The sequence below is a fragment of the Notechis scutatus genome, chromosome 4 (genome assembly GCF_049901735.1).
Source record: "Notechis scutatus isolate UNSWTSFEM ecotype Mainland chromosome 4, rNotScu1.2, whole genome shotgun sequence".
Taxonomy (NCBI): domain Eukaryota; kingdom Metazoa; phylum Chordata; class Lepidosauria; order Squamata; family Elapidae; genus Notechis; species Notechis scutatus.
Window position 1 is genome coordinate 52,089,510 of NC_142012.1, and position 27,785 is coordinate 52,117,294.

The 27,785-nt window shown below is 46.6% G+C and overlaps 2 protein-coding genes and 1 long non-coding RNA gene across 8 annotated transcripts in view; 1 reads left to right on the forward strand and 2 right to left on the reverse strand.

The window, feature by feature from the left end:
- HGFAC (HGF activator) lies at positions 1–26,796 on the forward strand. Of its 4 annotated transcripts, XM_087963441.1 has the most exons (12): positions 1–128; positions 2,861–2,954; positions 3,791–3,913; positions 5,502–5,633; positions 7,348–7,464; positions 7,781–7,946; positions 10,820–10,905; positions 14,020–14,275; positions 16,437–16,576; positions 17,554–17,694; positions 19,429–19,577; positions 21,964–26,796. In XM_087963441.1, the coding sequence occupies exons 1-12, from the start codon at positions 60–62 to the stop codon at positions 22,132–22,134; spliced, it is 1,644 nt and encodes a 547-aa protein (XP_087819567.1). In that variant the 5' UTR covers positions 1–59; the 3' UTR covers positions 22,135–26,796. The 4 variants fall into 4 exon arrangements, with proteins under 4 accessions (XP_087819567.1, XP_087819568.1, XP_087819569.1 ...); XM_087963442.1 differs by lacking the exon at positions 7,348–7,464; XM_087963443.1 differs by lacking the exon at positions 3,791–3,913.
- LOC148130739 (uncharacterized) lies at positions 126–2,853 on the reverse strand. The gene is made up of 3 exons (XR_015749271.1): positions 2,597–2,853; positions 1,247–1,564; positions 126–613 (listed from the first exon to the last, which is right to left on the reverse strand). It is a non-coding gene; the product is annotated as an uncharacterized LOC148130739 (long non-coding RNA).
- Positions 23,166–27,785, reverse strand: part of MSANTD1 (Myb/SANT DNA binding domain containing 1) — a 12,303-nt gene continuing 7,683 nt past the window's right edge. For all 3 annotated transcript variants that reach the window (XM_087963446.1, XM_087963445.1, XM_026688327.2), the window contains one exon: positions 23,166–27,397. Coding sequence is in view for 1 of the 3 variants with exons in the window: in XM_087963445.1 (XP_087819571.1) it covers positions 27,014–27,397 (384 nt within the window). In the remaining 2 variants the exon portion in view is untranslated. The remainder of the gene's footprint in view (positions 27,398–27,785) is intronic.

Here is a 27,785-nt window from a genome sequence, read left to right on the forward strand (position 1 = left end):
TCTCCCTCAGAGTCTGACTCCACCAGAGGCATGACAGGAAATTAGTGAAAGAGAAGACAATGAAAATCTACATTTTTTCCATGACACTTGCTCTGGTTTCGGGTCTGAGGAATGCTACTACTGGGCTGGTAAGTGTATGTAATATCTGCTTGCTTTTCACATTTTTGCTGGCTGAATCTGGAGTCCTAAAAAGGAGAAATTTGGGGAGGATAGCGGGAAGAGAGAGATGGCTTCCAAGAAATGCTCCTTGTGGCCCAGATTTTCTCCTCCTTACAGAGATCCAGATCTTTCTAACAGGAGTAGATAAAGGGTCATCCTCAACTTACAAATGCTTTATTTAGTGACCATTCAGTATACAGGACTGCTTAACCACGGTGGCAAGGAAGGTCATAAAAAAATGGGACAAAACTCAGGGTCTCCCTTAGCAACAGAAACGTTCGACTCGATGGCGGTTGTAAGTTGAGGACTGCCTTGGATTACAACCTGGAAATGGAGTCTGCGGTAGGTAGAGACATGGAGTCACACGTTAGGAAAGATTGGACGAAGCAGGTGGCTTGTATTGAGGAAGCTGGTAAACACGCAGGTCTTCTCGTCTGGAGACCAAAATCCTTTCCTGAAGGAAATACAGGCGATCCTTGGCGTACAACAGAGTCCAAAATTTCCGTTGTTAAGTGAGAAGTTGCATTTTGACACCACCACCCCCATCTGATCCCTTCTCTTGCCTCCATTCTTAAGTGAATCCCTGCGGTGGCTAAGTTAAATCACCCGGTTGTTAAGCAAATCCAGCTTCCTCCATTGACTTTGCCGGTCAGACGGTTGCCAAAGAGGATATCACATGACAAACCCCCCCCCCACAAGGACACTGCAAACCGTCGTAAACACAAGTCAGGTGCCCAGCCTCTGAATTTGGATTGCGTGACCACAGGGAAGGCTGCCAAAATGGTGTGGAAAACGGTCATAAGCAGGTGTTGGGCTGCAAAAGAATTAGCAACTGGTTCTCTGCCTGGTTGCTGGGTAGGCATGGTGGGCATGGCCTAGTCGGCCTCCTGCACCATGGCATGAGACCTGTTTTTCACCCTCCCCGGGCTCCGGAGGCTTTCTTCGATCCTCCAGGAGGACAAAAACAGCCTCCCCTGGCTCCGGAGGCTCTCCGGAGGCTAGAAACAGACCCATTTCTGGCCTTCTGGAGATTCTGGGACACCCGTTTTTCGCCCTCCCTGATCCTCCACGCAGTCCCTGCACTTACCTGGGATCCAAAATGGGCCTCATTGAGACTCCTGGGAGGGGAGGGGAGGGGAAGGGTGGGGAGGGCCAGCCAGTCATCGCAACTCGGTGAACCCGATGTAAAAATTAACATCCGGTTCGCCTGAACCAGTGCGAACCGTTAGCAGCTCCATCCCTGGTCATAAGTCAGTTTTATCAGTGCTGCTGTAACTTTGACCGGTCACTAGGTGAACCCATTGTAAGTCGAGGATTAACCTGGAGGCAATCCTGTGCCTGCCCCTCAGACCTTCTGGCTGGGGTTGCCCGGAAGAATGGGTTTCCTCATCTTTTGAACCTCTCCCTAAAAAGAGATTAAAAATAGGGGGAGGGGGGACAAAATGAAACAAAAGTTTGGCAAATTAGTTTCAGAATACAGGCCTTCTCCGGGAATTCCTCTCCCGCCCCTTCTGTCCCAATGGCTTTGATGATGACGTGATGGATGATTGATTGACCAACACGAGGAGAGCAAGGGAGGACACCGGCCTCGGAGAGAGACTGCAGGAACAAGTTGAGGGTTGTTTTCTCTCTGCAACTTGCAGGAGACTTCGCCTCACTAGTCTCTGAAATCCCGAGTCCCTTTTCACACAGAACCTTCTCTTTCTTCAACCCTCTTTCTATTAAATGATAGATCATAGAATAGCAGAGTTGGAAGGGACCTTGGAGGTCATCAAGTCCAACCCCCTGCTCGAGCAGGAGAGTCCATTATTCCAAATATTAGCCTCTGCCTAGGATCAAACTCACAGCCTCCTGATTGTGAGGCAAAGAACTCCATCTCTCTAGGCCACCGCCATGGCATCCTTCAGCTTGCTTGGAAACTTCACCTTCCAAAATACGGAAGCAGGATAATGAGTGAGATTTAACAACAACAGCAACAACAAAGTTGGAAGGGACCTTGGAGGTCTTCTAGTCCAACCCCCTGCTCAAACAAGGCACCCTAGACTAGGGATGGTGAACCTTTTAGGCACTGAGTGTATGTGCATGAAGTGCCGGAAAACTGAAGACTAGCATGCCTGTTTTTTGGCCATTTTTCGGGCTGTTTTGGGGCTGTTTTCCAAAACATGCACGCCAGAAATCAGAAGAGCAGTTGGCGACAGCATGAGTGCCCACTGAGAAGGATCTGCATGCCACCTCTGGCACATGTGCCAAAGGTTTGCCATCATGGCCCTAGATCACTGGTGGCTAACCTTTTTGGGCTCCTGTGTCAAACATTGTGCGCACACTTGTAGACTCACACTCGCGTGCCAGCACCCAGAAGGCAATGCCACCTCTGGCACATGCCCCCCATGCCCCCTATGCATGCACACGCAATCCCCACCTCCCACCCACCCCTTACCTGCACTGCCCCTCACAGCTGATTTTCACCGGTTTGAGGCCTTTTTCGGCCTCCCAGAGGCTTGAGGAAGGTTTCTGCAGGCTTCTGCAGGCTTTGCAGGACGAAAACTAGCCCCGTTTCATCACTTCCGGAATTTTCGGAAAAACATTTTAGAGAGAGCAAGAGACAGAGGATCTGTTTATGCGGGGGAAAAGTCAACCAGTCACACAATTTATTCTGACAAATTGCTTCTTTGAAATAAATTTGCATTGCTATTATTCCTAGGAGGAAATAAAAGCAGGCATTAAGACAACAGCCAACCCTCAGTATGAAGTCTATCAACACCAAGGCACCAAAAAGAATGACATGGAACAATCCGGTCAGAATTTAATTCTTTATTTGCTTACACACAGCAGACAGAATCTTGCCAGACTAAACTCTTACTATTCTTATCCTGATAGATATACCCCAGGAGACACTAACTAGGCAGTGGATATCCTAATTCTTTCCTCTGCCTCCTATGCAGCTCTTTGCTGAGCTGCCTCTTTTCTCCTTCTTCCCTTTCCCCTTCCTGCTTTCTTTCCTTCCCTAACCTTCCCTTTCCTTTTCCTTCCTTTCCTCTCTCTATCCTACCTTTTCCTTCCCTTTCCTTCCTTTCCTTTCCCTTTCTCTTTCCCTTTCCTTACTTTCCCTTTCCCTTCCCTTCCCTTTTCCTTCCCTTCCTTTCCCCTCTTTATCCTACCTTTCCCTTCCCTTTCTCTTTTTCTTCCTTTCCCCTCCCTTTTACTTTCTTTTCCCTTCCCCTTCCCCTTTCTATCCTACCTTTTCCTTCCCTTCCCTTCCTTTCCCTTTTCCCTTCCCTTCCCTCCTCCTTATTACCTTTCTTTATTCTTCTTTCATTCAAGATTTGTACAGTTTTTAGCTCTGTCAAAAAAAAACACCTTCCTCAGTAAAAGTTATTTAAGAAAGAAGGAAGCGAGTTAGAATTGTCATGGCAAGGACAACCCTAAAGAGAAAACCGCCAAGGGATCCACAGACAGAGGAGACCAATGCAGTGAATAACCACCCTAGAGGAGAATTCTCTACCTGGCCTCCAAGACCTGATCGTGGCTTGGTGTCGCCTAACAATCCTCTTTCCAATTGTGCTGTTCATTCATATGAGGCCAATCCACCGCTGCCTTTTTTGATTTGCTCTTTGACTGCTTTCTTGTGTAGATGTTTCCCATGACTGCAGACGTAACCCTTGTAGAAATGGTGGCACTTGTTTCAGGGAATGTGACCAATGTCCTCAACGCTGCATCTGCCCTGCAGAATTCATGGGGAAACAGTGTGAAGTTGGTAAGCTGAGTCTCAAAAATGGCTTTCGTTTTGAAAATTGCAACTGGGCTGGTTTTGTGAGAACGTTTCGCTTCCTATCCTGGAAACTTCCTCAGTTGTATTGCATGCTGTAGCAGATGGACATTCATGGATGCTTGGTTAGTTGAGATTCTCCACTGGGTCCATAACAATTCACTGCAGCCAACTCTCCATGGCCAACTCACCATGGCCAACTCACCATGGCCAACTTGCCATGACCAACTCACCATGGCCAACTCATCACGCCCAACTCACCATAATCAATTCATTATGGCCAACTCACAATGGCCAACTTGCCATGAACAACTCACCATGGCCAATTCACCATAGTCAATTAACCACAGTCAACTCATCACGGCCAACTTGCCGTAGTCAATTCACAGTCAACTCATCATGGCCAACTTGCCATGGTCAAGTTGCCACAGCCAACTCGCTGCGGGACAAGAGTTACACTAATATCAAAGAAATGGTGGAATAGAATCATTAAAGAAAGGATGAAAGAGTTGGGACAGAATGAAATGTGAATAACGAACATTAAGATATGTATTTATTTATTTTAAATCATGAAATTGAATTGTTAAATTGTCCCGCAGCAAGTTGTCACGCAGTGAGTTGTCAGAGGTGAGTTGGCTGTGTCAAGTTCTCCCATGATGTCTCCACCAACCATCCCTTCTGAAGGGTTCTTGACTAGCCTCCGTTACGTCCCAGAAATGGTCCAGGAGGGAAGGGTGGACTCAGCTCTTTCACAGAACTCTTGCATATCCCAGTTCAAATGCCATCGGGAAACCGAGGCAGCTACCCCTACAACTTTCCCAGGCGATGCTGGGTCAGATACTGTTCTGACCCACGCCCTTTTCCAACAAATCAAATACAATCCAAAGGGAACAGAAACCTTTTAATACTTTTACCAAAATAATTAGCTGTGATAAGCACAAGCCTTGCCAAACTGTGCAAGACTTGCCAAAAGATAACAGACAAGAAATAATTTGCAATACAAAAATCTTCAAATACAAACTCAGAATAATGGAATGTCCACAAGGCTGGAGGTTCAAAACGTCTTTGCCTTCTGCAAAGTACCTTCATTTCACAGCTGGCTATTAACTTCTTGAAGGAGGGGCCATTACCTTGCAGCCTTACTCCTGAGTCGCCCGTGCTGCTGCAGCTTCTCTTTCCTGCAAGCAGCCCTGCATGCTCACGCACTTGGCACAGGCTCCTCGGGAACCTCCTCATTGCTGCTGCCAGCCCCCACAATCTCTGGAGGCAGCAGTCCACTCCCTAATGGTCCTGGCCCCTCAGCTGAGTCCTCGCTCTCTTCAGCCGTCCACACCTGCTGCCGGCTAACCACAACAGATACTGGTCTGCCACCAGTACCCTCTTTTGGTCCATCCTCTGAAGACAAGGTGTGTTCAGCAACCCTCCGATTTCTTACAAATGACCGGAAGTAAACCTGCTGCACGGTTGAAGCTGGGGGTGGGAAGATGCTTCAGGATGAAAAAACCGATTTTACAGCTCTTGATTGCAGACACTGTGGTCCAGAGACTAAAGGCTTTTATGCTTTCCTCCATTGCAGCAAAATGTTTTGATGAGACTCTGTATGAATACTTTGAGGTTGGAGACAGTTGGGCCGGAATCTACCAAGGCTCAATACAAGCATGCACCTGTGTTAACGGCAAAATAGACTGCCATCCAGAAATGTATACAGGTATTGTGGCAGGGGAAATGTTGATTAGAATGCTTCCTTTGATGCATTGCAAAGAGATCCATCAATCGGAATAGAGCTGGAAGGGACCCTGGAGGTTGTTTAGTCCAACCCACTACTCAAGCAGAAGACCCTATACCATTTCAGACAAGTGACTGTCCAGTCTCTTCTTAAAGACCTCCAACCCACAACTTCTAGTGGCAACTTCTGTTCCACTGGTTAATTGTCCTCACTGTTAGGAAGTTTCTCCTTAATTCCAGGTTGCTAGAATTAGTTCCAGGTTGCTTCTCTCCTTGGCTAGTTTCCATCCCTTGTTTCTTGTCCTGCCTTCTGGTGCTTTGCAGAATAGCTTGACTCCCTCTTCTTTGGGGCAGCCCCTCAAGTACTAGAATGCTGCTATCATGCCCCCCCCCTAGTCCTTTTTATACCCAAACTGGCCAAGCCCAAATCCTGCAACCGTTCTTCATATGTTTTAGCCTCCAGGCCTTTAATCACCTTAGTTGCTCTTCTAAGCGAGTAAACACTCTATGGTGAGTAACCCTTTCAAGGAGGCATGAGTACAGCAGGAGAGGTGCTGAGCTAAAAAGGGTTATGTGATTGGCTAGCATAAGAGAAAGAAGAAAAGAAAGAAGGAAGGAAGGAAGGAAGGAAGGAAGGAAGGAAGGAAGGAAGGAAGGAAGGAAGGAAGAAAGAAAGGAAGAAAGAAAGAAAGAAAAGAGAGAGAGAGAGAGAGAGAAGAAAGAAAGAAAGAAAGAAAGAAAGAAAGAAAGAAAGAAAGAAAGAAAGAAAGAAAGAAAGAAAGAAAGAAAGAAAGAAAGAAAGAAAGAAAGAAAGAGGAAAGGAGGGGAGGGGAGGGAGGAACAGAAGAAGGAAGGAAGGAAAAGAGAAAGGAAAGGAGGGAAGAGGGAGGGGAGGGGGAGAGGGAGGAAGGAAGGAAAGGAATGGAAGGAAAGAAGGAAAGAAGAAAAGAGAAAGAAAGAGAGGGAGGGAGGAAAGGAATGGAAGGAAGGAAAGAAAAAAAGAGAAAGAAAGGAAGAGGGATGGAGGAAAGAGGGAGGGGGAGAGAGGGAAGAAGGAAGGAAGGGAGGGAAGGGAAGGAGAAAGGAAAGGTGGGAAGAGGGAGGGGGAAAGAGGGAGGAAGGAAGGAAAGGAATGGAAGGAAGGAAAGAAGAAAAGACAAAGAAAGAGAGGGAGGGAGGAAAGGAAGAAGGAAGGAAAGGAAGGAAGAAAAAGAGAAAGGGAAGGAGGGAAGAGGGAGGGAGGGAGGGAGGAAGGAAAGGAATGGAAGGAAAGAAGAAAAGAGAAAGAAAGAGGGAGGAAAGGAATGGAAGGAAGGAAAAAAAAAAAAGAGAAAGAAAGGAAGAGGGAGGGAGGAAAGAAGGAGGGGGAGAGAGGGAGGAAGGAAGGAAGGAAGGAAGGAAGGAAGGAAGGAAGGAAGGAAGGAAGGAAGGAAGGAGGGAAGGAAAGGAAGGAAAAGGAGAAATGACACATTTCACTATTGGCTGGCTGTTTCCCGATATTTAAAGTGAAAACACCTAAACCTGGTTCTGCAGGTGAGGATTCCTCAAAGGTTCCTTCGTGGTGGCTAGAGAAGTCTCAAAAACCATCCACAGAAAGGCCAGTTCCAGGCGTAGCTCTCGGTGCTTTGTATGTTATCGGGGAAATGTCGGTTTTAAGGGGCCCCCTTTGGCCTGTGCTTGGCTCCCTCCCTTCCCAGGCTGTCCCTCCGACCCCTGCCTGCTCCGGGGCAGCCGCTCTTGCAGGAGGACGCTCTTCTCGGACACCACCATCTGCACGTGCAGCCACCTCTTCAGAGGGAGACACTGCAACCTGGGTGAGCCTAAGTCACATTTTTCAATGCCATTGTGGAACGGTCACTAAATGGAGTGCTGTAAGTCGAGGGCTACCTGTACTACAAAAAGAGAGAGGATACAAACAATGCGCGCGTTCACACAAACCCCACACACACACTTCTCTGTACCTTTTTGGCCTGAGTAACTCCTAAAGGGCGATCTTCCAAGTGAACATTTTATTTGAAGTTGGAACAGTGGGTGGCATTCAACCAACCGGTTCGGTGAGCGCGCGATCAATTTTTTTATTGATTTATTTTGGCCCGGACTTGAATCTTTTGCCTTTCCTTCTTCCATCAGCTCCAAGTCAAAGCTGTTATTTGGGTAATGCGACCAATTACCTGGGCCTGGCCAAGAAGACCATCTCTGGAGATGATTGCCTTCCATGGACCTCCGACCTCCTCTCCTACGACGACCCTCAAACCAACACGGTGCAGCTGGGATTGGGCTCCCATTCCTACTGCCGGTAAGTCTCCAGAAATGTTAACTCCTTTGTAAGAACAGTTTGGAGTAGGTGTCAATCGTCCAGGTCATGGCTTTTCTCAGAATTTAAGATCAAATCATCCATTGGGTCTCCGTTGAATGCTAGTCCTATAAATTCTAATGATTGTTCCTGTACCTCTGACAAGCCAATTAAGTGTGATCATGAAAATAAAGTGTGAATATGCTGCACATGGGATGAGCAAATTGTCACGTTGATTAAATATCAAATATTTAAAGGGTTGCTGTCAGAAAAGAAGAAATGGACTTATTCTTGATTGCCCCAAAATTAGAAGAAGCAAGTTAGTTCAGACTAAGACATCAGAATAATATTCCTGTCTATACAGCCTTTGAGGGGCCCTGGTGCTCTCTGATTTTGCTTGTTTTCTTGTAGATGTTTCATTGCCCATGACTCATCTGTGCTAGTTAGGAGTAGAGTTTGCTGTCAGTTTCTATTCTAGTGCAATGATGGCGAACCTTTTTTGTTGTGGTGTGCCAAAAGTGTGCACGCGCGCGATAGCGCGTGTGTGCACGTGATGGCACCCACAATGCAATGCGGCCCTCCCTGCACAGGCACGCACAACACCTCTGCCCCATACCCCCTTACGTGCACTGTCCATGCGCGCGCCTCCCAGCTGATTTTCGGCCTGTTTGAGGAAAGCCTCTGCAGCCTCGGGAGGCCGGAAAACGGGCCTTCCGGAAATACCAGAAGTGCCTGTTCTCAGCCTCTGAAGGGCCTCTGCAGCCTAGGGGAGGCTGTTTTTGCCCTCCTGGGGGTTTGAGGGAAGCATCTGCAGCTTCGGGAGGCTGAAAACGGGCCCGTTTGGGCACTTCCGGTATTTCCAGAAGGCCCGTTTTTCGGCCTCCCGAGTCTGCAGAGGCTTCCTTCAAGCTTCCAGGAGGACGAAAATGGCCTCAAGTGGATTAAAAATCAGCTGGGAGGCACACACATGCACAGTGCAGGTAAGTTTGGCTGGGACTTGTGTGCCCACACAAATGACTCTGTGTGCCACCTGTGGCACGCGTGCCATAGGTTCGCCATCACGGTTCTACTGGCTTGCCTATCAGTATTGCGGAGGAGCACCCCTTACTAGCACTGATGATCCAAGAATGATAGCTTCTCATCCAAGCCAAGCCAAGCATTCTCAGCCAAGTGAAGCATGGCTGGCTGGGGGGATTCTGGGAGTTGAAGTCCCAGACACCCCTGCTGTATACAGCATGATCGGTTCACAAACTCCCTAAATTGCTGGCAAGACCATGGTCCAAGAAAAGAGGATTGTGCCAAGTGAGGCAAAGAATGAGAAAGCAAAGAGAAGATAGAATTGGCTTCAATGACTTGAGATCCCAGGTACCACTTAGGATGGCCCTTGGAGGGAGGGAATTAGGAGGAGGGGGGGTCCCACAAAGCCACTCCAGATTTATTTATTTCATTTATTTATTTATTTTGTTTGTCAAACATGTACAAGATAACAAGTATGAACATATAAACAAGAACAAAGGAAGTAAATACAGATAAATGGGAACAGTTAGACAGGGATGATAGGCATGCTGGTGCGCGTATATGCACGCCCCCTTTAAGGACCTCTTAGGAATGGGGTGAGGTCCACGGTAGACAGTTTGAGGTTGAAGCTGTGAGGGGGTTGAGGCCGTAACAATGGAGTCTGATAGGGCATTCCAGGCATTGACCGTTCTCTGTGGCTGAAGTTGTATTTTCAGCAATTGAGTTTGGAGCAGTGTACCTTGAATTTGTATCAGTTGTTTGCCCATGTGTTACTGTAATTGAGGCTGAAGAAGTCCAGAGGTGGTATTCAGTAGGTACTGACCAGTTCTGGAGAACCGGTAGTGGAAATTTTGAGTAATTCGGAGAACTGGCCAATCCCACCTCTGACTGGAGATGTTACAGTATCCTTCCCCTGCCACGGCCACCAAGCCATGCCCACAGAACCGGTAGTAAAAAAAAAAATTTGAATCCCACCACTGTCGTTGACAGGCAAGATGTTATAGCAGACAATGATTCTTTCTCTTTTCTCAATTTATATGCTAACCATCTACCTGGTTTGTTTGCATCTTCAAAATAGTTCTGTTGAGCACCTCTAATTTTCTATGCTAATTCTTCTTTCTCTATTTGACCCATTTTGTGTTTAATTATATCCATTTTTAGCTTGATGTCCTTTTTCTGTGGCATTTTCTGTAGCTCTTTTTCAAGTCTTTCATGCTCATCTTCTAGAACCTTAGTGGCTTGCCTTTTCCTAATATTCCTTTTCCTTGTATAGTCTATTATCAAGCCTCTAGCGTATGCCTTCATTGTGTCCCATACATTCTGAATTGATGTATCTTCTTTTTTATTTTCTCTAAAGAAAAAGGCCAATTCTTTCTCCATCCGCTGCGTAAAGTCTTTTTCCTTTAAAATAGTATTATTTAACGTCCATCTCGATCTTCTTTTTTGTCCTTTCCATTTAATTGTCATTGGGTTGTGGTCTGCCCAAGTACTTGTTTCAATATTTGTTTCTTGAATATTAGATATTAATTCTGTTGACATCCATATCATGTCTATTCTGGACCATGATAAATGTCTATTTGAGTAAAAGGTATATTGTTTGGTTTTAGCATTTCTTTCTCTCCATATCTCTCTCCATATATTCAATGACAAAGAGGTCCCTCACAGATAGCTGGGCCTCTCCTAAACACCGAGGAGCCATCTTAAGAGTCCTTTCCCTTCCCTTCCCTCTGACATTAGCAAATCCTAAGTCAAATCCACATTTGAAGGGCGGGAACTCCTAACAAAACCAGAAGACATCCAGCCTGGAAGTCAACGGGTTACTCAAAGAGTTAATTCCTTCACTTTTCCCAATGCCTTAGAAGTCCAGATGAGGACGAGCAGCCATGGTGCTATTTCATTAAGGACGGCGGGCTGTCTTGGGGATACTGCAATGTGTCATCATGCCGTAAGTAACCTGTAAATCGCAGGATTCAACTCGGGTTGCACCGCCAAATTAGCCCAAATATGGACAGGCGCAGGGGTGGGATTCTACCGGTTTGGACTGGTTCGGGTGAACCGCTAGCTCCAACGATGAGCTGGCCGTGAACCGGTTCACTCGGACAATCACGTGGGCCCGCCCGCCAGCCCCTGCGCTGTGCTTACTTATATCCTCTCAGCTGATTCGTGCGGCAGAGCATATTGCCGCTCCACAGCTGTGTTACTCCCCAGTAGTAGCATAGCAGGTAAGTTTTTTCAGAAAGCAGTCCACACACATGCAGTGTGCACGCGCGCACACAACAACGCATGATCACTGAACCAGTTGTTACACCAGCAGCATCCCACCACTGGACAGATGTGTTCTTAAATGTAGATGTGGTCATAACCCAAAAAGGGAGAGGAGACCAGGAGCGATAAAGAGCTTGTTTATTTAGCATTTGCAAAGGCCGGGACCCCTTCTCCCTCAAATGAGAGACCCCTCCCACAGGCAGGTTGGATATTTTTATACACTTCTGCATACAAGATTCTGTTAATCTTGTCACCTTATCCTGTTTCCTATGGGTAATTTTCCAGTAGCCGCCACCTACTCACTTATCTCATTTCCAGATAACTCCATCTCTTATGGCGTATCCCCATGATGGCAAACCTATGGCAGGTGTGCCGGAAGTGGCATGCAGAGCCATTTCCCCCAGCATGCGAGAGCTCACCTGGAACAGCCCCAGTGCGCATGCGAATGCACCGCTGCCACCCGACAGATGATTGTCGGGTATCTGGCATGCATGTGCGGAGGGGTATGCGTGGGAGACACATGTGCATGTGCAGAGACATGCATCATGCACTGGAGGTCGCACACACATGCGCAGACGCACAGCATGGGGGTGATCACGTGCACATGCGCAGATGCGCAGTGCATGGAGGGGCGATTGTGCATGCATGTGCAGATGTGTGGTGCATGAAGGGTGATTGCGCACACATGCACAGATGCGGGTGAATCACGCACGCATGCACAGAGATGTGCTGTGCGTGGTGGGGGAATCATGCGCGCAGGTGCAGAGATGCATAACGCGCAGTGGTGGAATCATGCATGCATGCACAGATGCCCAGCGCACTGCAGGGGATCACACACGCATGCACAGATGTGCAGCACGTGGCAAGGGGTGTGTGCGCATGCACAGAGGAGGGTGGGCCAGCACACATTACCTTCTGGGTGCTGGCATGCAAATGTAAGCGCATGAGCGCACATGCAATCAAGGGAGCCAAAAAAGGTTTGCCAAAACTGGCATATCCTATACTCTGTTTGGCAGATTGTCTATTCTAGGATACTGGTATGAATATCAGCATTTCTTAATTTTAGCATACAATAACACATTAAACAGTGTGTACTGCCAGGTCTGTGACCTGCCAAAATTTGACATGTTCCAGAGTATGAAATAACCTTGTTTTTGTGATTAATACATTGATAGAATTGTTACTTAATATTCCAGTAATATTGCCATAGGTCATTGATAGGGTAAATATGGTGTTACTTATGTTTTCTTATTTTCACAGGTATAATCCTCAATATGTAATTTTACATATCATAGTAGACTTAAAAAAAACCTACAGTGACACAATCAGTGTCACGTCAATATCAATCTTTGTGCCAATACCATCCCTCTGGTCAGTCTCTCCTCATTACAGGTTGTCCTCGACTTACGATCACAACTGAGCCTGAAATCTCTGTTGTTAAGTGAGACATTTGCCAAGTGAGTTTGGCCCCGTTTTACGACTTTTCTTGCCACCATGGTGATGCGGATCGTTGCATTTGTTAAATTAATAACATGGTTGTGAGGTTGTGAGACCATGATAAAAATAAAACAACAGGCTGTGATAATCAGTATCCGTAACAGGCTTTATTTGATATTGCAATATCGACCCCCGATCTCCCAGACCGCAGTTTGAGAGAAAGGAGGCACCCCCTTCCAGTAAATGCATCCTTATATAGGATTATCACATTTAGAAGATTACATCACACTTCCCGTTTTGCACGTATAGAAATTACAGAGATTCTCATAAGAAATCCATGGAAATCTCCCAACTTTCTCCACTTCACCACTTATCAGCAGATTTCCTGTTTTCTACTGAAAAGATTACACAAGAGATCATTAAGGACTCTTATAATGTCAAGGCAACCCTTTATGCAGCTCAGACCAAGCCAAGGACGTAATATTTTGCAATTCTACCTAACTTGAGCAGAATAAACACGTTCATAACAAGTTATATAAATGTTCTGATCTCTAAAGTTCAAATTAAGAGCAAACATGGAGTCTGTCTTGCTCTTTATATTCTTAGGTGTATAAGGTAAATTTCCGCATATAACAGAGGTGAATCTGGATTCTCCATTGACCTTCCTGGTCAGAAGATCGCAAAAGGGGATCACTTGACCCCCCCCCACCCCGGGGGGACACAGCAATGGTGATAAATCTGAACCAGTGGCCAAGCGCCTGAATTTTGATCAGGTGACCACGGGGATGGCTGCAACCATCGTATGTGTGAAAAAAAGGTGCTAAGTCTCTTTTTTTTCAGTGCCGTGGTAACTTTGAGCAGTCACTAAATGAACTGCTGTACGTCAAGGACTGCCTGTATTACAGGAGGCTTAGCAAGGACAGGTTCCTCTCTTCTAGAATAACAGTAAAAGATTCACTATCCAGTTGTGTCTGACTGTAGGACCCGGTGCTCATCTCCATTTTTAGATGAAAGGAGCCAGCATTGTCCGAAGACCTTTCCATGGTCATGCGGCCATCATGGCTATATGTCAAATGCTCACAGAACGCTCTTATCTTCCCACCAAAGAGGTACCCATTGATCTACTCGCATTTGCATGCCTTCAAACTGCTAGTTGGGCTGGAGATGAGACAAGGACAGAGCTCACCCCGTCGCACAGCGCTCGGGTCTCGAACCCAGGCTATCAGCAGATAAGCTCAGCAACTTTTAACTACTGAGCCGCCACGCCCTCTCCCTCCTACAGCAACATTCTGAAAAGCAAACAGAAGGAAAATCCAGTCAGGAAATAAGAGATTCCCTATCCTCACCCTTCTTTCAGGAAGCGGGCGCAGGCAGATGCCGCCACCGCCAAACTTTCTTCCAGAAGCTGTGGATGAGTTTGCCATGGTCAAGAAGTCGTGTGGGAGGAGGCACAAGAAGCAGAAGTTTGTAAGACCCAGAATTGTGGGGGGATCTTCTGCCTTGCCAGGATCCCACCCCTGGCTGGCCAGCATAAACGTCGGCAGGAATTTCTGTGGCGGAAGCCTTATTCGCTCTTGCTGGCTGGTCACGTCGGCCCATTGTTTCGCTAACAGGTAATGCCACTCGCTTTGTGGATGGGTCTCAAACTCTGAATTTCTTTCAAAGGTCTTCCGGGAGCCAATTGGTGAGGGCCCAGTGAAAATGATTTCCCTGAGCTCCAAAATGTCTCCAAACCTTCCTCCATCTCCTTCTTTTTCTCCCCCTTCTTCCTCCTCCTCTTCTTCTCCTTCTTCCTCCTCCTCCTCTTCCTTTCCCTCTTCTTCCTCCTCTTCTTCCTCCTTTCCCCTTCTTCTTCCTCCTCCTCCTCCTCTTCTTCCTCTTCCTCCTCCTTCTTTCCCCCTCTTTCCATCTTCCTCTTCCTCCTCCTTTCTCCCTCCTCTTCTTCCTCTTCTTCACCTTCTTCCTCCTCCTCCTCCTCTTCTTCCTCCTCCTCCTTTCCCCCTCTTTCCAGCTTCCTCCTCCTCTTCCTCCTCCTTTCTCCCTCCTCTTCCTCCTCTTCTTCTCCTTCTTCTTCCTCCTCCTCTTCCTTTTCCTTCTTCCTCCTCCTCCTCCTCCTTTACCCCGTTCTTCCTCCTTCTCCTTCTCTTCCCCTTCCTTCTCCTCCTCCTACTCATCTTCTCCTTTTCCTTCTTCTTCCTCCTCCTCCTTTACCTCATTGTTCCTCCTTCTCCTTCTCTTCCCCTTCCTTCTCCTCCTCCTACTCATCTTCTCCTTCTCCTTCTTCTTCCTCCTCCTCTTCCTTTCCCTCTTTTTCTTCTTCTTCCTCCTCCTCCTCCTTCTCTCTCTGCTCCTGCTGAGTTCCCAAGGATATCCTCCAGTTACCCCACTGAGGGCAGAGTTGAATGCAGGAGGGTGAATGCAGAAGAACCCCAGATGGCACTCCCAACCCCCAACACCAACCTCTTTTTAACATGCGCTGCATGGCTACGGTGGCCATCTTGACTTTCAGACCCCACCATATGGCCACCTCTGCTCGTATTCTTCTTCAGACCCCAGAGGACTGAAGCAAGGAGGAAGGAGAAGCATGGAGCCCCATCACTCAGCAGACAGGGAAGCAGGAAGGGAAGGCTGCATCTTGGTACCTTCTACCCAGGCAGAAAGCTTTGGATGTTGGAATTGGTATCCTTGCCTTCCTCACTTTGGCTCTGAGAAAGATTGGATCAGTGATCAACTGCCCATACGGTGGGGTGCAGGCTCAGGATAGGATGTCTGTCAACTCATAAAGCATTCCTATGCCTGTTTCTGAGTTGCCATAAGAAGGAGGGGGAGAAACCTATACCAAAGAAAAAAAAAACCCAGAAGCACATTCCACACTTATAAAGATTTTATAAGACTTTAACTTATAAAGATTTTATAAGACTTTAACTTATAAAGATTGTGTTGTGGTTAGCTGGCAGCAGGTGCGGACGGCTGAGGAGAGCGAGGACTCAGATGAGGGGCCCAGGACCATTAGGGAGTGGACTGCTGCCTTCAGATATTGTGGGGGCTGGCAGCAGCGATGAGGAGGTTCCCGAGGAGCCTGTGCCAAGTGCACGTGCACGCAGGATTGCTCATAGGAAAGAGCAGCTACAACAGCACAGGCGACTCGGGAGTAAGGCTGCAAGGTAATGGCCCCTCCTTCAAGAAGAGAAAAGCCAACTGTGAAATGAATGTTCTTTGCAGAAGGCAAAGACGTTTTGAACCTCCAGCCTTGTGGACATTCCAGTATCCTGAGTTTGTATTTGAAGATTCTTGCATTGCAAATTATTTCTTGTCTGTTATCTTTTGGCAAGTCTCGCACAGTTTGGCAAGGCTTGTGCTTATAACAGCTAATTATTTTTGCAGAAGCATTAAAAGGTTTCTGTTCCCTTTGGATTGTGTTTGATTTTTTGGAAAAGGGCGTGGGTCAGAACAGATTGTAGCCTAGGCTACTGGATCTTCTGCCCTCGAAAATCCTTCATTGGAGAGTGTAATTGATGACACCCAGCCGTGAATGTGTTTCATTGGAGAATCTGATTTAGGACACACCCGGGATGAGGTGAGGGAAAACAGGGTCTTAGGTGATAGTAAATTACGCATCTCAGAGTTGGCTTCATACGGGTTCGTGCCGGACACGTTGCTCCTAGTCAATCTTTTGGATTCTTTTGAAGCTTGGCTCGAGACTCGTGATTTAATTAGGGGCAATTGCTGGAACTCTGACAGTGCCATTAATAGGGCTTTTCTCATTTCTTTCAGCCCGCTGACGTCAACCGTCCATGTTGTTTTGGGACAACATTTTTTCAACAAAACAATAGACGTCACTCAGGAATTTAAGATAGAGAAGTACATCATGCATCCTGACTACTCCGTGTTCAACCCAACTGAAAACGATATTGGTGAGCTGTTTTTCTTGTCTCTTTCTTGCCATGTAAAGAAAGTGGTCCCCAACCTTTTCGGGGGTGGTTTCGTGCACACACTGCTTTTCACAAACACAACTTTGCACGAGTGCACACATTCTCTTGCCTGTCACTTCTGCAATTCGGTTCCAAATGGGCTGCGTGCCGACACTGGTCCATGGACTGGGAGTTGGATAACCATGATGTAAAGACTAAATTCCATTTATTGGATCAAGAATAGAGTAGAGTAGAGTAGAGTAGAGTAGAGTAGAGTAGAGTAGAGTAGAGTAAGGAATGGAATGGGATAGGATAGGATAGGATAGGATAGGATAGGATAGGATAGATTTAAATATGAATAGAATATGAATGGAATAGAATAATTGTAGAATGAATTAAGAATGGAATGGAATAAAATAGAATAAGAATAGAATAGAATAGATATTTGGATGAAGAATAGAATAGAATAAGAATAGAATAAGAATAAGAATAGAACAGAATATCAGAATAAAGAGTAGAGTAGAATTAGAATAGAATAGAATAGAATAGAATAGAATAGAATAGAATAGAATAGAATAGAATAGAATAAAGTAGAGTAAGAATTAGAATTAATAGAAGAGTAGAATTAGAATTAATAGAATAGAATAGAATAGAATAGAATAGAATAGAATAGAATAGAATAGAATAGAATAGAACAGAATATTGGAATAAAGAATAGAATACAGTAGAATTAGAATTAGAATTAGAATTAGAATTAGAATAGAATAGAATAGAATAGAATAGAATAGAATAGAATAGAATAGAATAGAATAGAATAGAATAGAATAGAATAGAATAGAATAGCACCTATTCTGTACCTGTGCATTTTGGTTTTTCTACTAATTTCAGTGTAGAATAAGCACTAAGGCCACGGGGCAGAAGGCCATCTAATAATAATTCACTCCCTTCCACATTCATCCTATTCTTCCCCTCTCTTGCAGTTTTAATTAAGCTCAAGAAAGTCAACCAACGCTGTGCAGTGAGATCTCGATTTATTCAACCCATATGCCTGCCAGAAGCTTCCATGTCTTTCCCAGACCACTACAAATGCTACGTTGTCGGATGGGGATACTTGCATCAAAGTAAGAGTTGGGGTGCCTGATCACCCCCTTATTGCCAGGAGTTTCCGCTGACTCCAGGGCGAGCTTCATGGTGTCTGCCCATCACACTCGGTCTTTCTATAGTTGATGTTTTCAATCGAGCGCTGGTGGCACAGTGGTTGGAATGCGGTATTGCAGGAAAACTCTTCCCCCAGCCCGGAAGTTCAATCCTGAATCCGGAAGTGGGCAGATGCTGGAGCAGCTTCCATGGCCCACTGGAACCCTTCTTCTAAATTCAAGGGGTCTTTCACTGCCTTGGAGCTGTTGATGCACCTTTTGCCCTAGATGGGTTGAATAAACCCAGGATTCTCAAATGCTGTGTGTGGGGTTTCCAGAAGACCTTTGTGGACCTCTGGCATTAGGAGCAGAATCTGCCCTCTTCCTCTTGATGACCCCTGTGGGTGCCAAGGAGCCTGGGCTTCTTCCTGGTTGTGCAAGGAACAGTCAAAGAGACCAAGGGATAGGTACAGTGGAAGTGTGAAAGATGTGTGTGCCGGTCACACTTTAGAACAGGGGTCTCCAACCTTGGCAACTTTAAGCCTGGAGGACTTCAACTCCCAGAATTCCCCAGCCAGCTTTGCTGGCTGGGGAATTCTGGGAGTTGAAGTCCTCCAGGCTTAAAGTTGCCAAGGTTGGAGACCCCTGCTTTAGAACATGCAAGGGTGCCTACCAGAAAGTGGGAGGGGCATTACTAATGATTTTTTACTGAAACTCTTGTGTGTGGGGGGGTCTATGACAATTCATTATGGGCAACTTGCCATGGCCAACTGGTCATGGCCTACTTGTCATGACCAACTCACCACAGCCAATTCTCCAAGGCCAACTCTCCATGGCCAACTCACCACAGTCAACTTGCCACAGCCAACTCACCACAGTCAACTTGTCACAGCCAACTCATTATAGCCAACTTACCATGGCCAACTTTCCAAGGCCAGCTTGCCATGGGCAACTTGCCACAGCAACTTGTCATGGCCAACTCACCAGAGTCAATTTGCCACAGCCAACTCACCACAGTTAACTTGTCACAGCAAACTCATTATAGCCAACTTACCATGGCCAACTTTCCAAGGCCAGCTTGCTACGGGCAACTTGCCACAGCAACTTGTCATGGCCAACTCACCAGAGTCAACTTGCCACAGCCAACTCACCATGGCCAATTTGTCACAGCCAACTCACCATGGCCAACTCATCATGGCCAACTTGCCATGGCCAACTCACCAGTCAACTTGCCACAGCCAACTCACTGGAGCCAATTCGCCATGGCCAACTCACCATGGCCAACTTGCCATGGCCAACTTACCATGGCCAACTCACCATGGCCAACTCACCATGGCCAACTTGGCATGGCCAACTAGCCATGGTCAGCTCACTATGGCCACCGCCAACTTGTTGTGGGATGACTCACTGTGGGGGAAGAGTTATACTAATCTCAAAGAAATGGTGGAATAAAATCATTAAAGAAGGGATGCAAAAGGAGGGACAAAATGAAATGTGAATGACAAAAATGAAAAGATTTTATTTTATTTCTTTTAAATAATCGATTTCTTAAATTGTCCTGCGTTGAGTTGGCTATGGCAAGTGGGCAATTACGAGTTGGCGAAGGCGAGTTGTCCCATTCAGCTTGTGTCCTTTTTCCGCTTTGTCACGGAGCTAAAGCCCTTTTTGGGGCCTAGCTGCTGTTCCTCGGACTTATTTTCCTTCTCATCCTTTGAGCAGATTCATCCAGATACTCCAATGTGGTGCAAGAAGCATTAATTCCGATTATCCCAGATTACAAGTGTCAAAATGCGGACGTTTATGGAGCTGAAATCAGTGAAAATATGTTCTGTGCTGGTTACCTTGACGGCAGGTCAGACGCTTGCCAGGTAATCCTGTGGAGTTTCTGCAGAAATTAGCCGTGTGTGGAGTTTTGGCAACTGAATGGAGCTAGCAGAGTGTTTACTGGCCGGATGCCCTTCCTGTCACCAATGCGGAGTTTTGTTCGGCAGATATATTCTCATCGTGCCCAGAGAGAGAAATATTTGCCTCTACCTAGGATCGTACTCACAGCCTTCTGATAGCGAGGTGACAGCTTCACCTCTAGGCTACCGCATCCCTCCATAGTACACATATATAATATATATAGCTGTTGGTTATCTTGATGGCAGATCAGACGCTTGCCAGGTAATCCTGTGGAGTTTCTGCAGGAATTAGCCGGGTGTGGATGTGACAGCATAAAATTGTGAGGCCATAGTATATATATACACACACACACACACTTACACTTATATTCATCTTCTTTTAACAACCTCATAATCCCTTGCGGAGTAGATCTCAGCAATTGAATGGAGCTGAGTGTTTACTGGCCAGATGCCTTTCCTGTCGCCAGTGCAGAGTTATATTCGGCAGATATATTCCCAGTGTGCCCAGAGAGAGAAAAATTTCTGCCTCTACCGAGAATTGAACTCAAAGCATCCTGATTCTGAGGTGAGAGTTCCACCTCTAGGCCACCACACCCCTCCATAGTACACACACACACACACACACACACACACACACATGTTTTCTTAAGTTTTCACGGGTACTTACATGTATGGTATTCAGCTTTGTTCGGGTATTTTCCCACGTCATTGTAGTTGTGCTTTTAAAGTTGTAGCAACGTTTCGGCAGAATCTTATCTGCCATCATCAGGCTTCTGTATTGTGTTCGTCTGTGAGTCAGACTTTCACTGAAACGGCTGTGAAAATCTGACTCACAGACGAACACAATACACAAGCCTGATGATGGCAGATGAGATTCTGCCAAACGCATGCTACAACTTTAAAAGCACAACTATAATGACGTGGGAAAATACCCAAATAAAGTTGGACCTTCCATTTTGAGATATGCCTTGTGATAACTTCTCAGGAAAAGCTAGCATCCGAATATCATGTTGATGTTATACAGAACTCCCTCCCTCCTTCTCGTTTCCCTCCCTCCCTCCCTCCCTCCCTCCCTCCCAATATTCCTTCCAGTTCTGAGCTGTGCATTTTTGGGAGGTCTTGGAAGAAAGGAAAGGCGAGCTGTACTTTGTTGAGCCAACCTGGGGAGTTTGGTTACTTATGATTTATTTATTTTTAAATTTTCCAGCTGCATCCAGCTGTGGGCTCTTGCTCCGTTGGAATGTGGCTTTCTCTGGGGAAGAAGAGTGGGGGTCACGAGAGTTTGGAGGCTCTGCCCTCCCCACTTTCCCCTGTCCCCCACCCCCTTCTCTCTTCTCCTATCAATGAACCCCCCCTTGCCCCTGGCTTTTACCAGAGACATAGCCCCCCACCAAAAAAGCCATTTTCTAATTGCTTTAATCTTCCCTTGTGAGCCAAACTTCCTTTCCCCTTTACCTTTTCTAGTTTTTCCCCTCACCATTTTCATCCTTGAGTGTCCAAACAATTCGTTCAGCAGCCCCCCCTTTTTTTACCCCTCACCGAAATTACGGGTTTCCTTTTCCCAATTCATGGGGACCATTTCCATCTTCACGGAGATCTTCAGGTGCCCTGAGAGGGCAGGGGTGGGCTTCAAATTTTTTTAGCAAGGAGTTCTCTGACCGGTGGCTGGGTGGGAGTGGCCATGGTGGGCGTGGCCTAGTTGGCCTCCTGCACCATGGAGGCAGGGGATTGTTTCCGCCCTCCCCGGACTCCTGAGGCTTTTCTCGAGCCTCCCGGGGGGCAAAAACGACTTCCCCAGGCTCTGGAGGCTCCCTAGAAGCCGGAAATGGGCCCATTTTCAGCGTTCACGAACTTCCTGAAGGCCCATTTTTCACCCTCCTTGTGCGCCAGAGGCTACCCTTGGGCCTCCGGGAGGGTGAAAACAACCTCCCTGGGTTCCGGAGGCTTTTTGGAGGCCAGAAATGGGTCCATTTCCAGTGTTCTCGAACTTCTGAGAGGCCCATTTTTCCCCCTCCCCAACCCTCCACATATACCCTGCACTCACCTGTATCCAAAACGGGCCATGTGGGGACTCCTGAGAGGGGAGGGGAGGGGAGAGGTGGGCAGGTCCAGCCAGGAATGAGATTTTGGGGGTTCTCCAAACTATACAGAATCTTCGCTGGGGCTCCCCCGAACCCCTATGAACCCCCAGCAGCCTACCCCTATGAGGGGGGGGGTCTACCCATCGGTTTCCCCCTAACCAAAACGCAGCTACCATTAGAAGTTACCCAAAAAGAAAACCCTGGCTGGCTGAGATTTGTGACGTCGTGTAGCTCTTCCATTTACCTTCACCTTCTCCTCTGTCTCCCAGGGTGATTCGGGGGGGCCCTTGGCCTGCGAAAGGGATGGTGCCTTTTACCTGTACGGCATCGTCAGCTGGGGTGACGGTTGTGGCAAGGCCAGGAAGCCGGGAGTCTACACCAAGGTGACAAACTACGTCAATTGGATCGACCAGGTGATCCAGCGCCCGCCCAAAGGATAATCAGGGTGCCTTCGTAGAGGGAGCATCCACCTTCTACTCTTGAGAATAAACGCTCTTTCTACCAAACATTTTCTTTTTCTGGTGCTGGCAGAACGAGGAGAAAAAAAGTGGACTCCAAAATCCAAGATGTCCTACAAGGAACTCAAGACTCATGCTTCCCTTGGGATTCCTGCCCAACGTCCGATTAACAGCGTAGGAGAGAGCAGATGGGTTGGTCTTCTTGCCAACCTTTTGGACCTCAGGGACCACCAAACTCATAATTTCATATCATAAAAAGACTTCAGGTAACCACAAATGTGACCAGAGGTCCATTAGCACACAGTTCGGCTTCTGGGTGTCAAACAGGATTATTCTTGGTTAAATCTCTGGCTCTTTGAGGGATTACACTGGCTAAACCAGGGATCGCCAACCTTTTGGACGCCAGGGACCACCAAACTCATAATTTTAAATCCTGTGGACCACTAATATGAATTTTGACTGACGGTGGCTTGCTGATGTTGATGGGAAAGTCAGTCCCCTGTTTCAGAGCTGCAGTAGTCACAGGACTGGCCCTTGGGTCATCCCGGAGCAACTGCTCTTCCACTTGGGTGCACTGGCCTGCCATGGACTGGAGGAGCTGCTCCAGGATGACCAAAGGGCCAGTCCTGTGACTACTGCAGCTCTGGAATAGGGCACCGACTATCTCACCAACGTCAGCAAGCCACACCCGGGGCGGATTTCCTTCCCCCACAATTGGTCTCACCTTCCAGTTCCAGCTCACATGGCTCTATTTAAGGTAAGATTTGTGCTCGGCCAAAGGGTGGGAGCCAGCGGGTGGGTGGGCCGTGTGAGCAGCACAGCCTTGTGATCCCGCATTATCCTGGATTAATTGCTTTGGGAAGGGCATTTCTCTGCAGACCACCCACATTTTCTCGCGGACCACCGGTGGGTCCCAGGCCCAACAGTTTGCAACCCCTTTTCTAGTCCAACCTCCTGCTCAGGGCAGAATCCCCTATCCCGTTTCAGACACACGGCTGTCCAATCTTTTCTTAAAACCTTCCAGTGTTGGAGCATTCCACAGATTAATTGTTCACACTGTCAGGATAGCCGATCTCATTGTACGCACGTTGTACTCTGACAATAAAGGTAACAATAAGGAAATTTCTCCTTAGTTCTAGGCTGCTTCTCTCTCCTTGATGAGTTTCCACCTTTATTGCTTCTCCTGCCTTGTGGTGCTTTGGAGAATAACAGATAATCAGAGTTGGAAGGGACCTTGTAGGTCATCTAGTCCAACTCCCCACCCAAGCAGGAGATGCTACACCATTTCTGACAGTCCAATCTCTTCTTGGAAGCCTCCGGTGATGAAGCTCCCACAACTTCTGAAGGCAACTTCTGTTCCACTGGTTGATTGTTCTCCCTGTCAGAAAGTTTCTCCTTATTTCCAGGTTGAATCTCTCCTTGGTCAGTTTCCATCCATTATTCCTTGTCTGGCCTACAGGCTTGACCCCTTCCACTCTGTGGCAGCCCCTCCTCAAATATTACAACACTGCTATCCTGTCTCCCCTGGTCCTTCTCTTCACTAGACTAGCCAGGCTCAGTTCCTGCAACTGTTCGTCGTTATGTTTTTGTCATCTCCAGTCCCCTCATTATCCTGGTTGCTCTTCTCTGTACTCTTTCTAGCTTGACAATAGCTCGACCCATTTCTTCTTTGGGGCAGCACCTGAGCTATTGGAACACTGCTATCCTTTCCCCCCTGGTTCTTCTTTTCATTCAACTAGACATACCCAAATGATAAAACATAGAATAATAGAGTTGGAAGGGACCTTGGAGGTCTTCTAATCCAACCCCCTGCCTAGGCAGGAAACCCTACACAACTTCAGACAAATGGTTATCCAATCTCTTCTTAAAACTTCCAGTGTTGGAGCATTTACAACTTCTGGAGGCAAGTTGTTTCATTGATTAATTGTTCTAACTGTCAGGAAATTTCTCCTTAGTTCTAAGTCGCTTCTCTCCTTGGTTAGTCAACTTAGGGACTCAAGCTAGGAGACACTCTTAACCCAACAGAGAAAGCTCCAGGAACAAACTTATCAATTTAGGAGCATTGATGTATATAGATCAATGAAAAAGATAGGGTTGCTTGTTTTTTTTAATTAAAAGGGATATAACAAATACTCTTTTACCGAGCCGTATTACAATTGAACCCATTTCAAATTTGAAAAGACATAAACGTACAAAATCATATTTGAAAAAGACAGTTTACAAACATTTTTTTTAAAAAAAAGAAAGAAAAACCTCATATTTGCCTCAAAGAAGGAGAGTTAGATTAAAAAAAACCCCCCTTTCAGGTGGGAAATTTCTCCGGCAACAAATGGTGTTCTGGATTACTTTGAGCTGTGCCGTTCCTTGGGAATATGATCGTTTATTGCAAAAACCCTACTGATGAACAATCAACAGAGTGGAGAGCTTTTTTCTAACGATTGCATGTTTCTTTCTTCTCTCTTTTGGGCTCCGATGTCCCACATGCAACCCTATTCTTTTTTTTTTTTAACGTTGTTTGAAAAATGTTTTAACCCGCTCTGGCGCCTACCACGTACCATGGGCCTGGATTACAGAAACTGAACAATCCTTTCTCACGATTTGTCTTGGGGTCACCCCCATGGGAAGCCAGATCCGCTTAAGAACCTGCAGCGATTCATTTAACCATGATGGCAAGAAAAGTCGTAGAACAGGGCAAGACTCACTAAATGAACGTTCCATCGAGCCACAGAAATTGTGGTCAAGAACTGCCAGCCTGTTTTTAATCATGCTGATTTCTCGCAGTTGCTTTCTACGTGCGACCTGCATTTTACGATTCTACTGGGTGAACATTAAATCCTTTGGAAAAACTGGCGTCGTGTTAAAATCCCCTCATGCAGTAGAATCTCTGGTCTGGAACACTTAGGACCACCACCAAATCGGGTTCCGGCTAAGAAATTCACAATTTTTTTCCCCACAGCTGATTCCAGCCATTTTATTTTTGTAAGCACCAAATTTCCAAAATTAGGTTCAGATCACGACCAAATCGGGTTGCAACCAAAGTTATGGAATGAATTATGGTGGTCACCAGAGGTTCTATTGTATGTACATTCTGTGTATATATTAGGGGATATATCCTACATCCCTGACATTCATGATGAGGGAACACATTTTTAGTTGACAGGATGAGGACTAAAAAATACACAAGAGGCCTTTTCAAACTCTTTAGCTCAGTGGGAACATCTACCTCCTGGCATCCAGAAATTACCCTGTTTCCCCAAAAATACATCCTACCCTGAAAGTAAGTCCTAGCTTGATTTTTACACTTGCACCCAATATAAGTCCTACCCCCCAAAATAAGCCCTAATTAAGATCCCGCCCACTCCAGAGTGCACAGGTAAAAATTAAGCTAGGATGGGGATGGGAGGGTGGAGTTGCCCTCCCATCCTTTGGACAGTTGTAGCCAGGCCTTGCACACCCAGACACCTGCCTGGCCAACCCATTTCTTCGGCAGCCAGCAAGGCTGGCAAGGCTTTCCTGAAGGCCTCTGTAGCCGATAACAAAGCTCTGGATCGATCCTGATCTCAATTATCGGCTGCAGAGGCCTTCAGGAAAGCCTTGCCGGCTGCAGAAGAAGAAGTTCCTGAAGGCCTCTGACAGCAAAAAGGAGGCCGGGAGCGACACACACAAGTGAGGTTAGTCCGTGGATGACGTCCTCCCCCAAAACAAAACCTGGTGCCTTTTTTGGTGGCAAAATATATATATATATATAAGACAGAGTCTTATTTTCAGGGAAACACTGTAGCTTTATCCTGCCTCACTTTAAAGACTTTCATAGCCACAGACACACATGTCTCTTCAGCTTGGTGTCCCTTCTGGCTGGGTTACCTCCCGCTCCTTAAAGTCCAGCCAAAGCTGGACTTCTGGTTCTCTCTCCCCAAACTGAGGCACAAATACAGCTTCCTTTTCTGTATGTTCTGATATGAATACTCCATCCATCTATCCATTCATCTCCATGCCCTCCATTCTCTTACCGGAAGGAATTCTACTTGGCTTCCCTTCACTATATTTACTTAACATGCCCTGTCTATAAAGACCATCTCTCCTTCTTCTTCTTCTTCTTCTTCTTCTTCTTCTTCTTCTTCTTCTCTTCTTCCTCCTTTCTTCTTCCATCATGAGCTTGGCTTTCAACTCAAACGGTCTCGGCCCCGAGCAGACAGAGTTAGGGTGTGTCACCACATTCCATCCTCAACAACCGAGTTTTTTTTTTTATATTTCTGCAGTAACATCAATTGGGTGCCAGCCTTCCAAATTCCATCCAGACCCTTTTCTTCGCCCAAATCCGAGTATAAAATCGAACTCTAGGATTTTTAGGATTCAGCCTAAAAGCTGAAGGTTTAATATCCGTTTCACTCATGGTTGTCACTGCTTTCTGATGTGATCCCAGAATATTATGATTCCATACATACACACCCCACAAGGAAGGAGAAAGAAAATGTATAATTTTGGAATAGAATTGCTAGGCCTTCGTGTTGTATTTAAAATATAAATAACATTTTCTGTCTCTCTTAAACGTCTTTTAAAACTAACCCTATTTTAGCACATATCCTCTGGAAAAGAACTATGCTTTGTAGAACGGAACATAATAAATAAATTTGAGGAACACAATCCTTCTTGTGTATTTTTTCCCCACCCCGCATTATTTGCAAGTAGAAGAGTTCTTTCCAAATTTTCCTATTGTTTTCCCCAATGTAGGTGATCATTGAGTGTATTTGAATTATCCTTGAGATATTCCGGAGTCTCCGATGAGAGAGAAGGAAGATGATGAGGAGGAGGAAGATCTGGATTAATGGCAGAGGGGAATCCAGCCCACCTGGTCAGCCATTCATCCCCTGATCTTTTGGGGGTTGAGGGTGGGATTTCTAGGGACTTCCTGCAGGGACCGTCCCCGTGTCTTTCTTCCCAGCTTCTGTTTTCCTGCCTCCTGTTCAGCACAGTGTCCCCACCCACAGCTTCTTCCTGATGTTGCCTGGCTCCTCTTTCCTCTCTGTGGTCTTGGACCGAAGGTTTGAATTTTGCAGCCGCGGCTCCATCTTTTGGTCCTGTAAGCCTTCCGGAGATGGCTTCTCATCACTTGCCTTTGTTTGTTTGTTTTTCCCCCCCCTTCAGCGCCGTTAAGATCGGCACTGTTTCTCAAGCAGGAAACCAAATGTGTCAAAGCGTGGAAAGGAGATTCTCGGAGATCGGGGTTGGATTTAAGTTTCGTGAACTGTCAAACAGAAACAGAAAGAGAAGAAGGCTGAATGGATTAAGCAGACTCTGGGCAACGGCCTTTGCTTCCTCTATCTCATCCCGTTCAAGGTCCGCCTCCCTGGCAGAACATTCTGGAGCCCCCTTTCCCCCCCCCTCCCCGGTTCCACAAAACATCTCGACTTGAATTCAACAATACAAGGCGAAAGGGCTCGCCTGCCAAAATCATCATCTTTTAACCCATAACCCCTTGTGGGGTGGAGGTCTGGGCGACTGAACGGAGCTTTACTGGCCGGATGCCCTTCCTATCTCCAGTGCGGAGTTTTGTTCAGTGGATATATTTTCATTGTCCCCAGAGAGAGAAATAGCTGCCTCTCCCTAGGATCGACCTCACGGCCTCCTGGATT

Excerpts from the sequence above, each read along its gene's own strand:
- HGFAC (XM_087963441.1), top strand. The coding sequence starts at position 60 with ATGAAAATCTACATTTTTTCCATGACACTTGCTCTGGTTTCGGGTCTG. Across the intron at positions 2,955-3,790 it reads GAATGACATGGAACAATCCG|ATGTTTCCCATGACTGCAGA; the intron begins GTCAGAATTTAA and ends TTTCTTGTGTAG. Across the intron at positions 14,276-16,436 it reads GCCCATTGTTTCGCTAACAG|CCCGCTGACGTCAACCGTCC; the intron begins GTAATGCCACTC and ends CATTTCTTTCAG.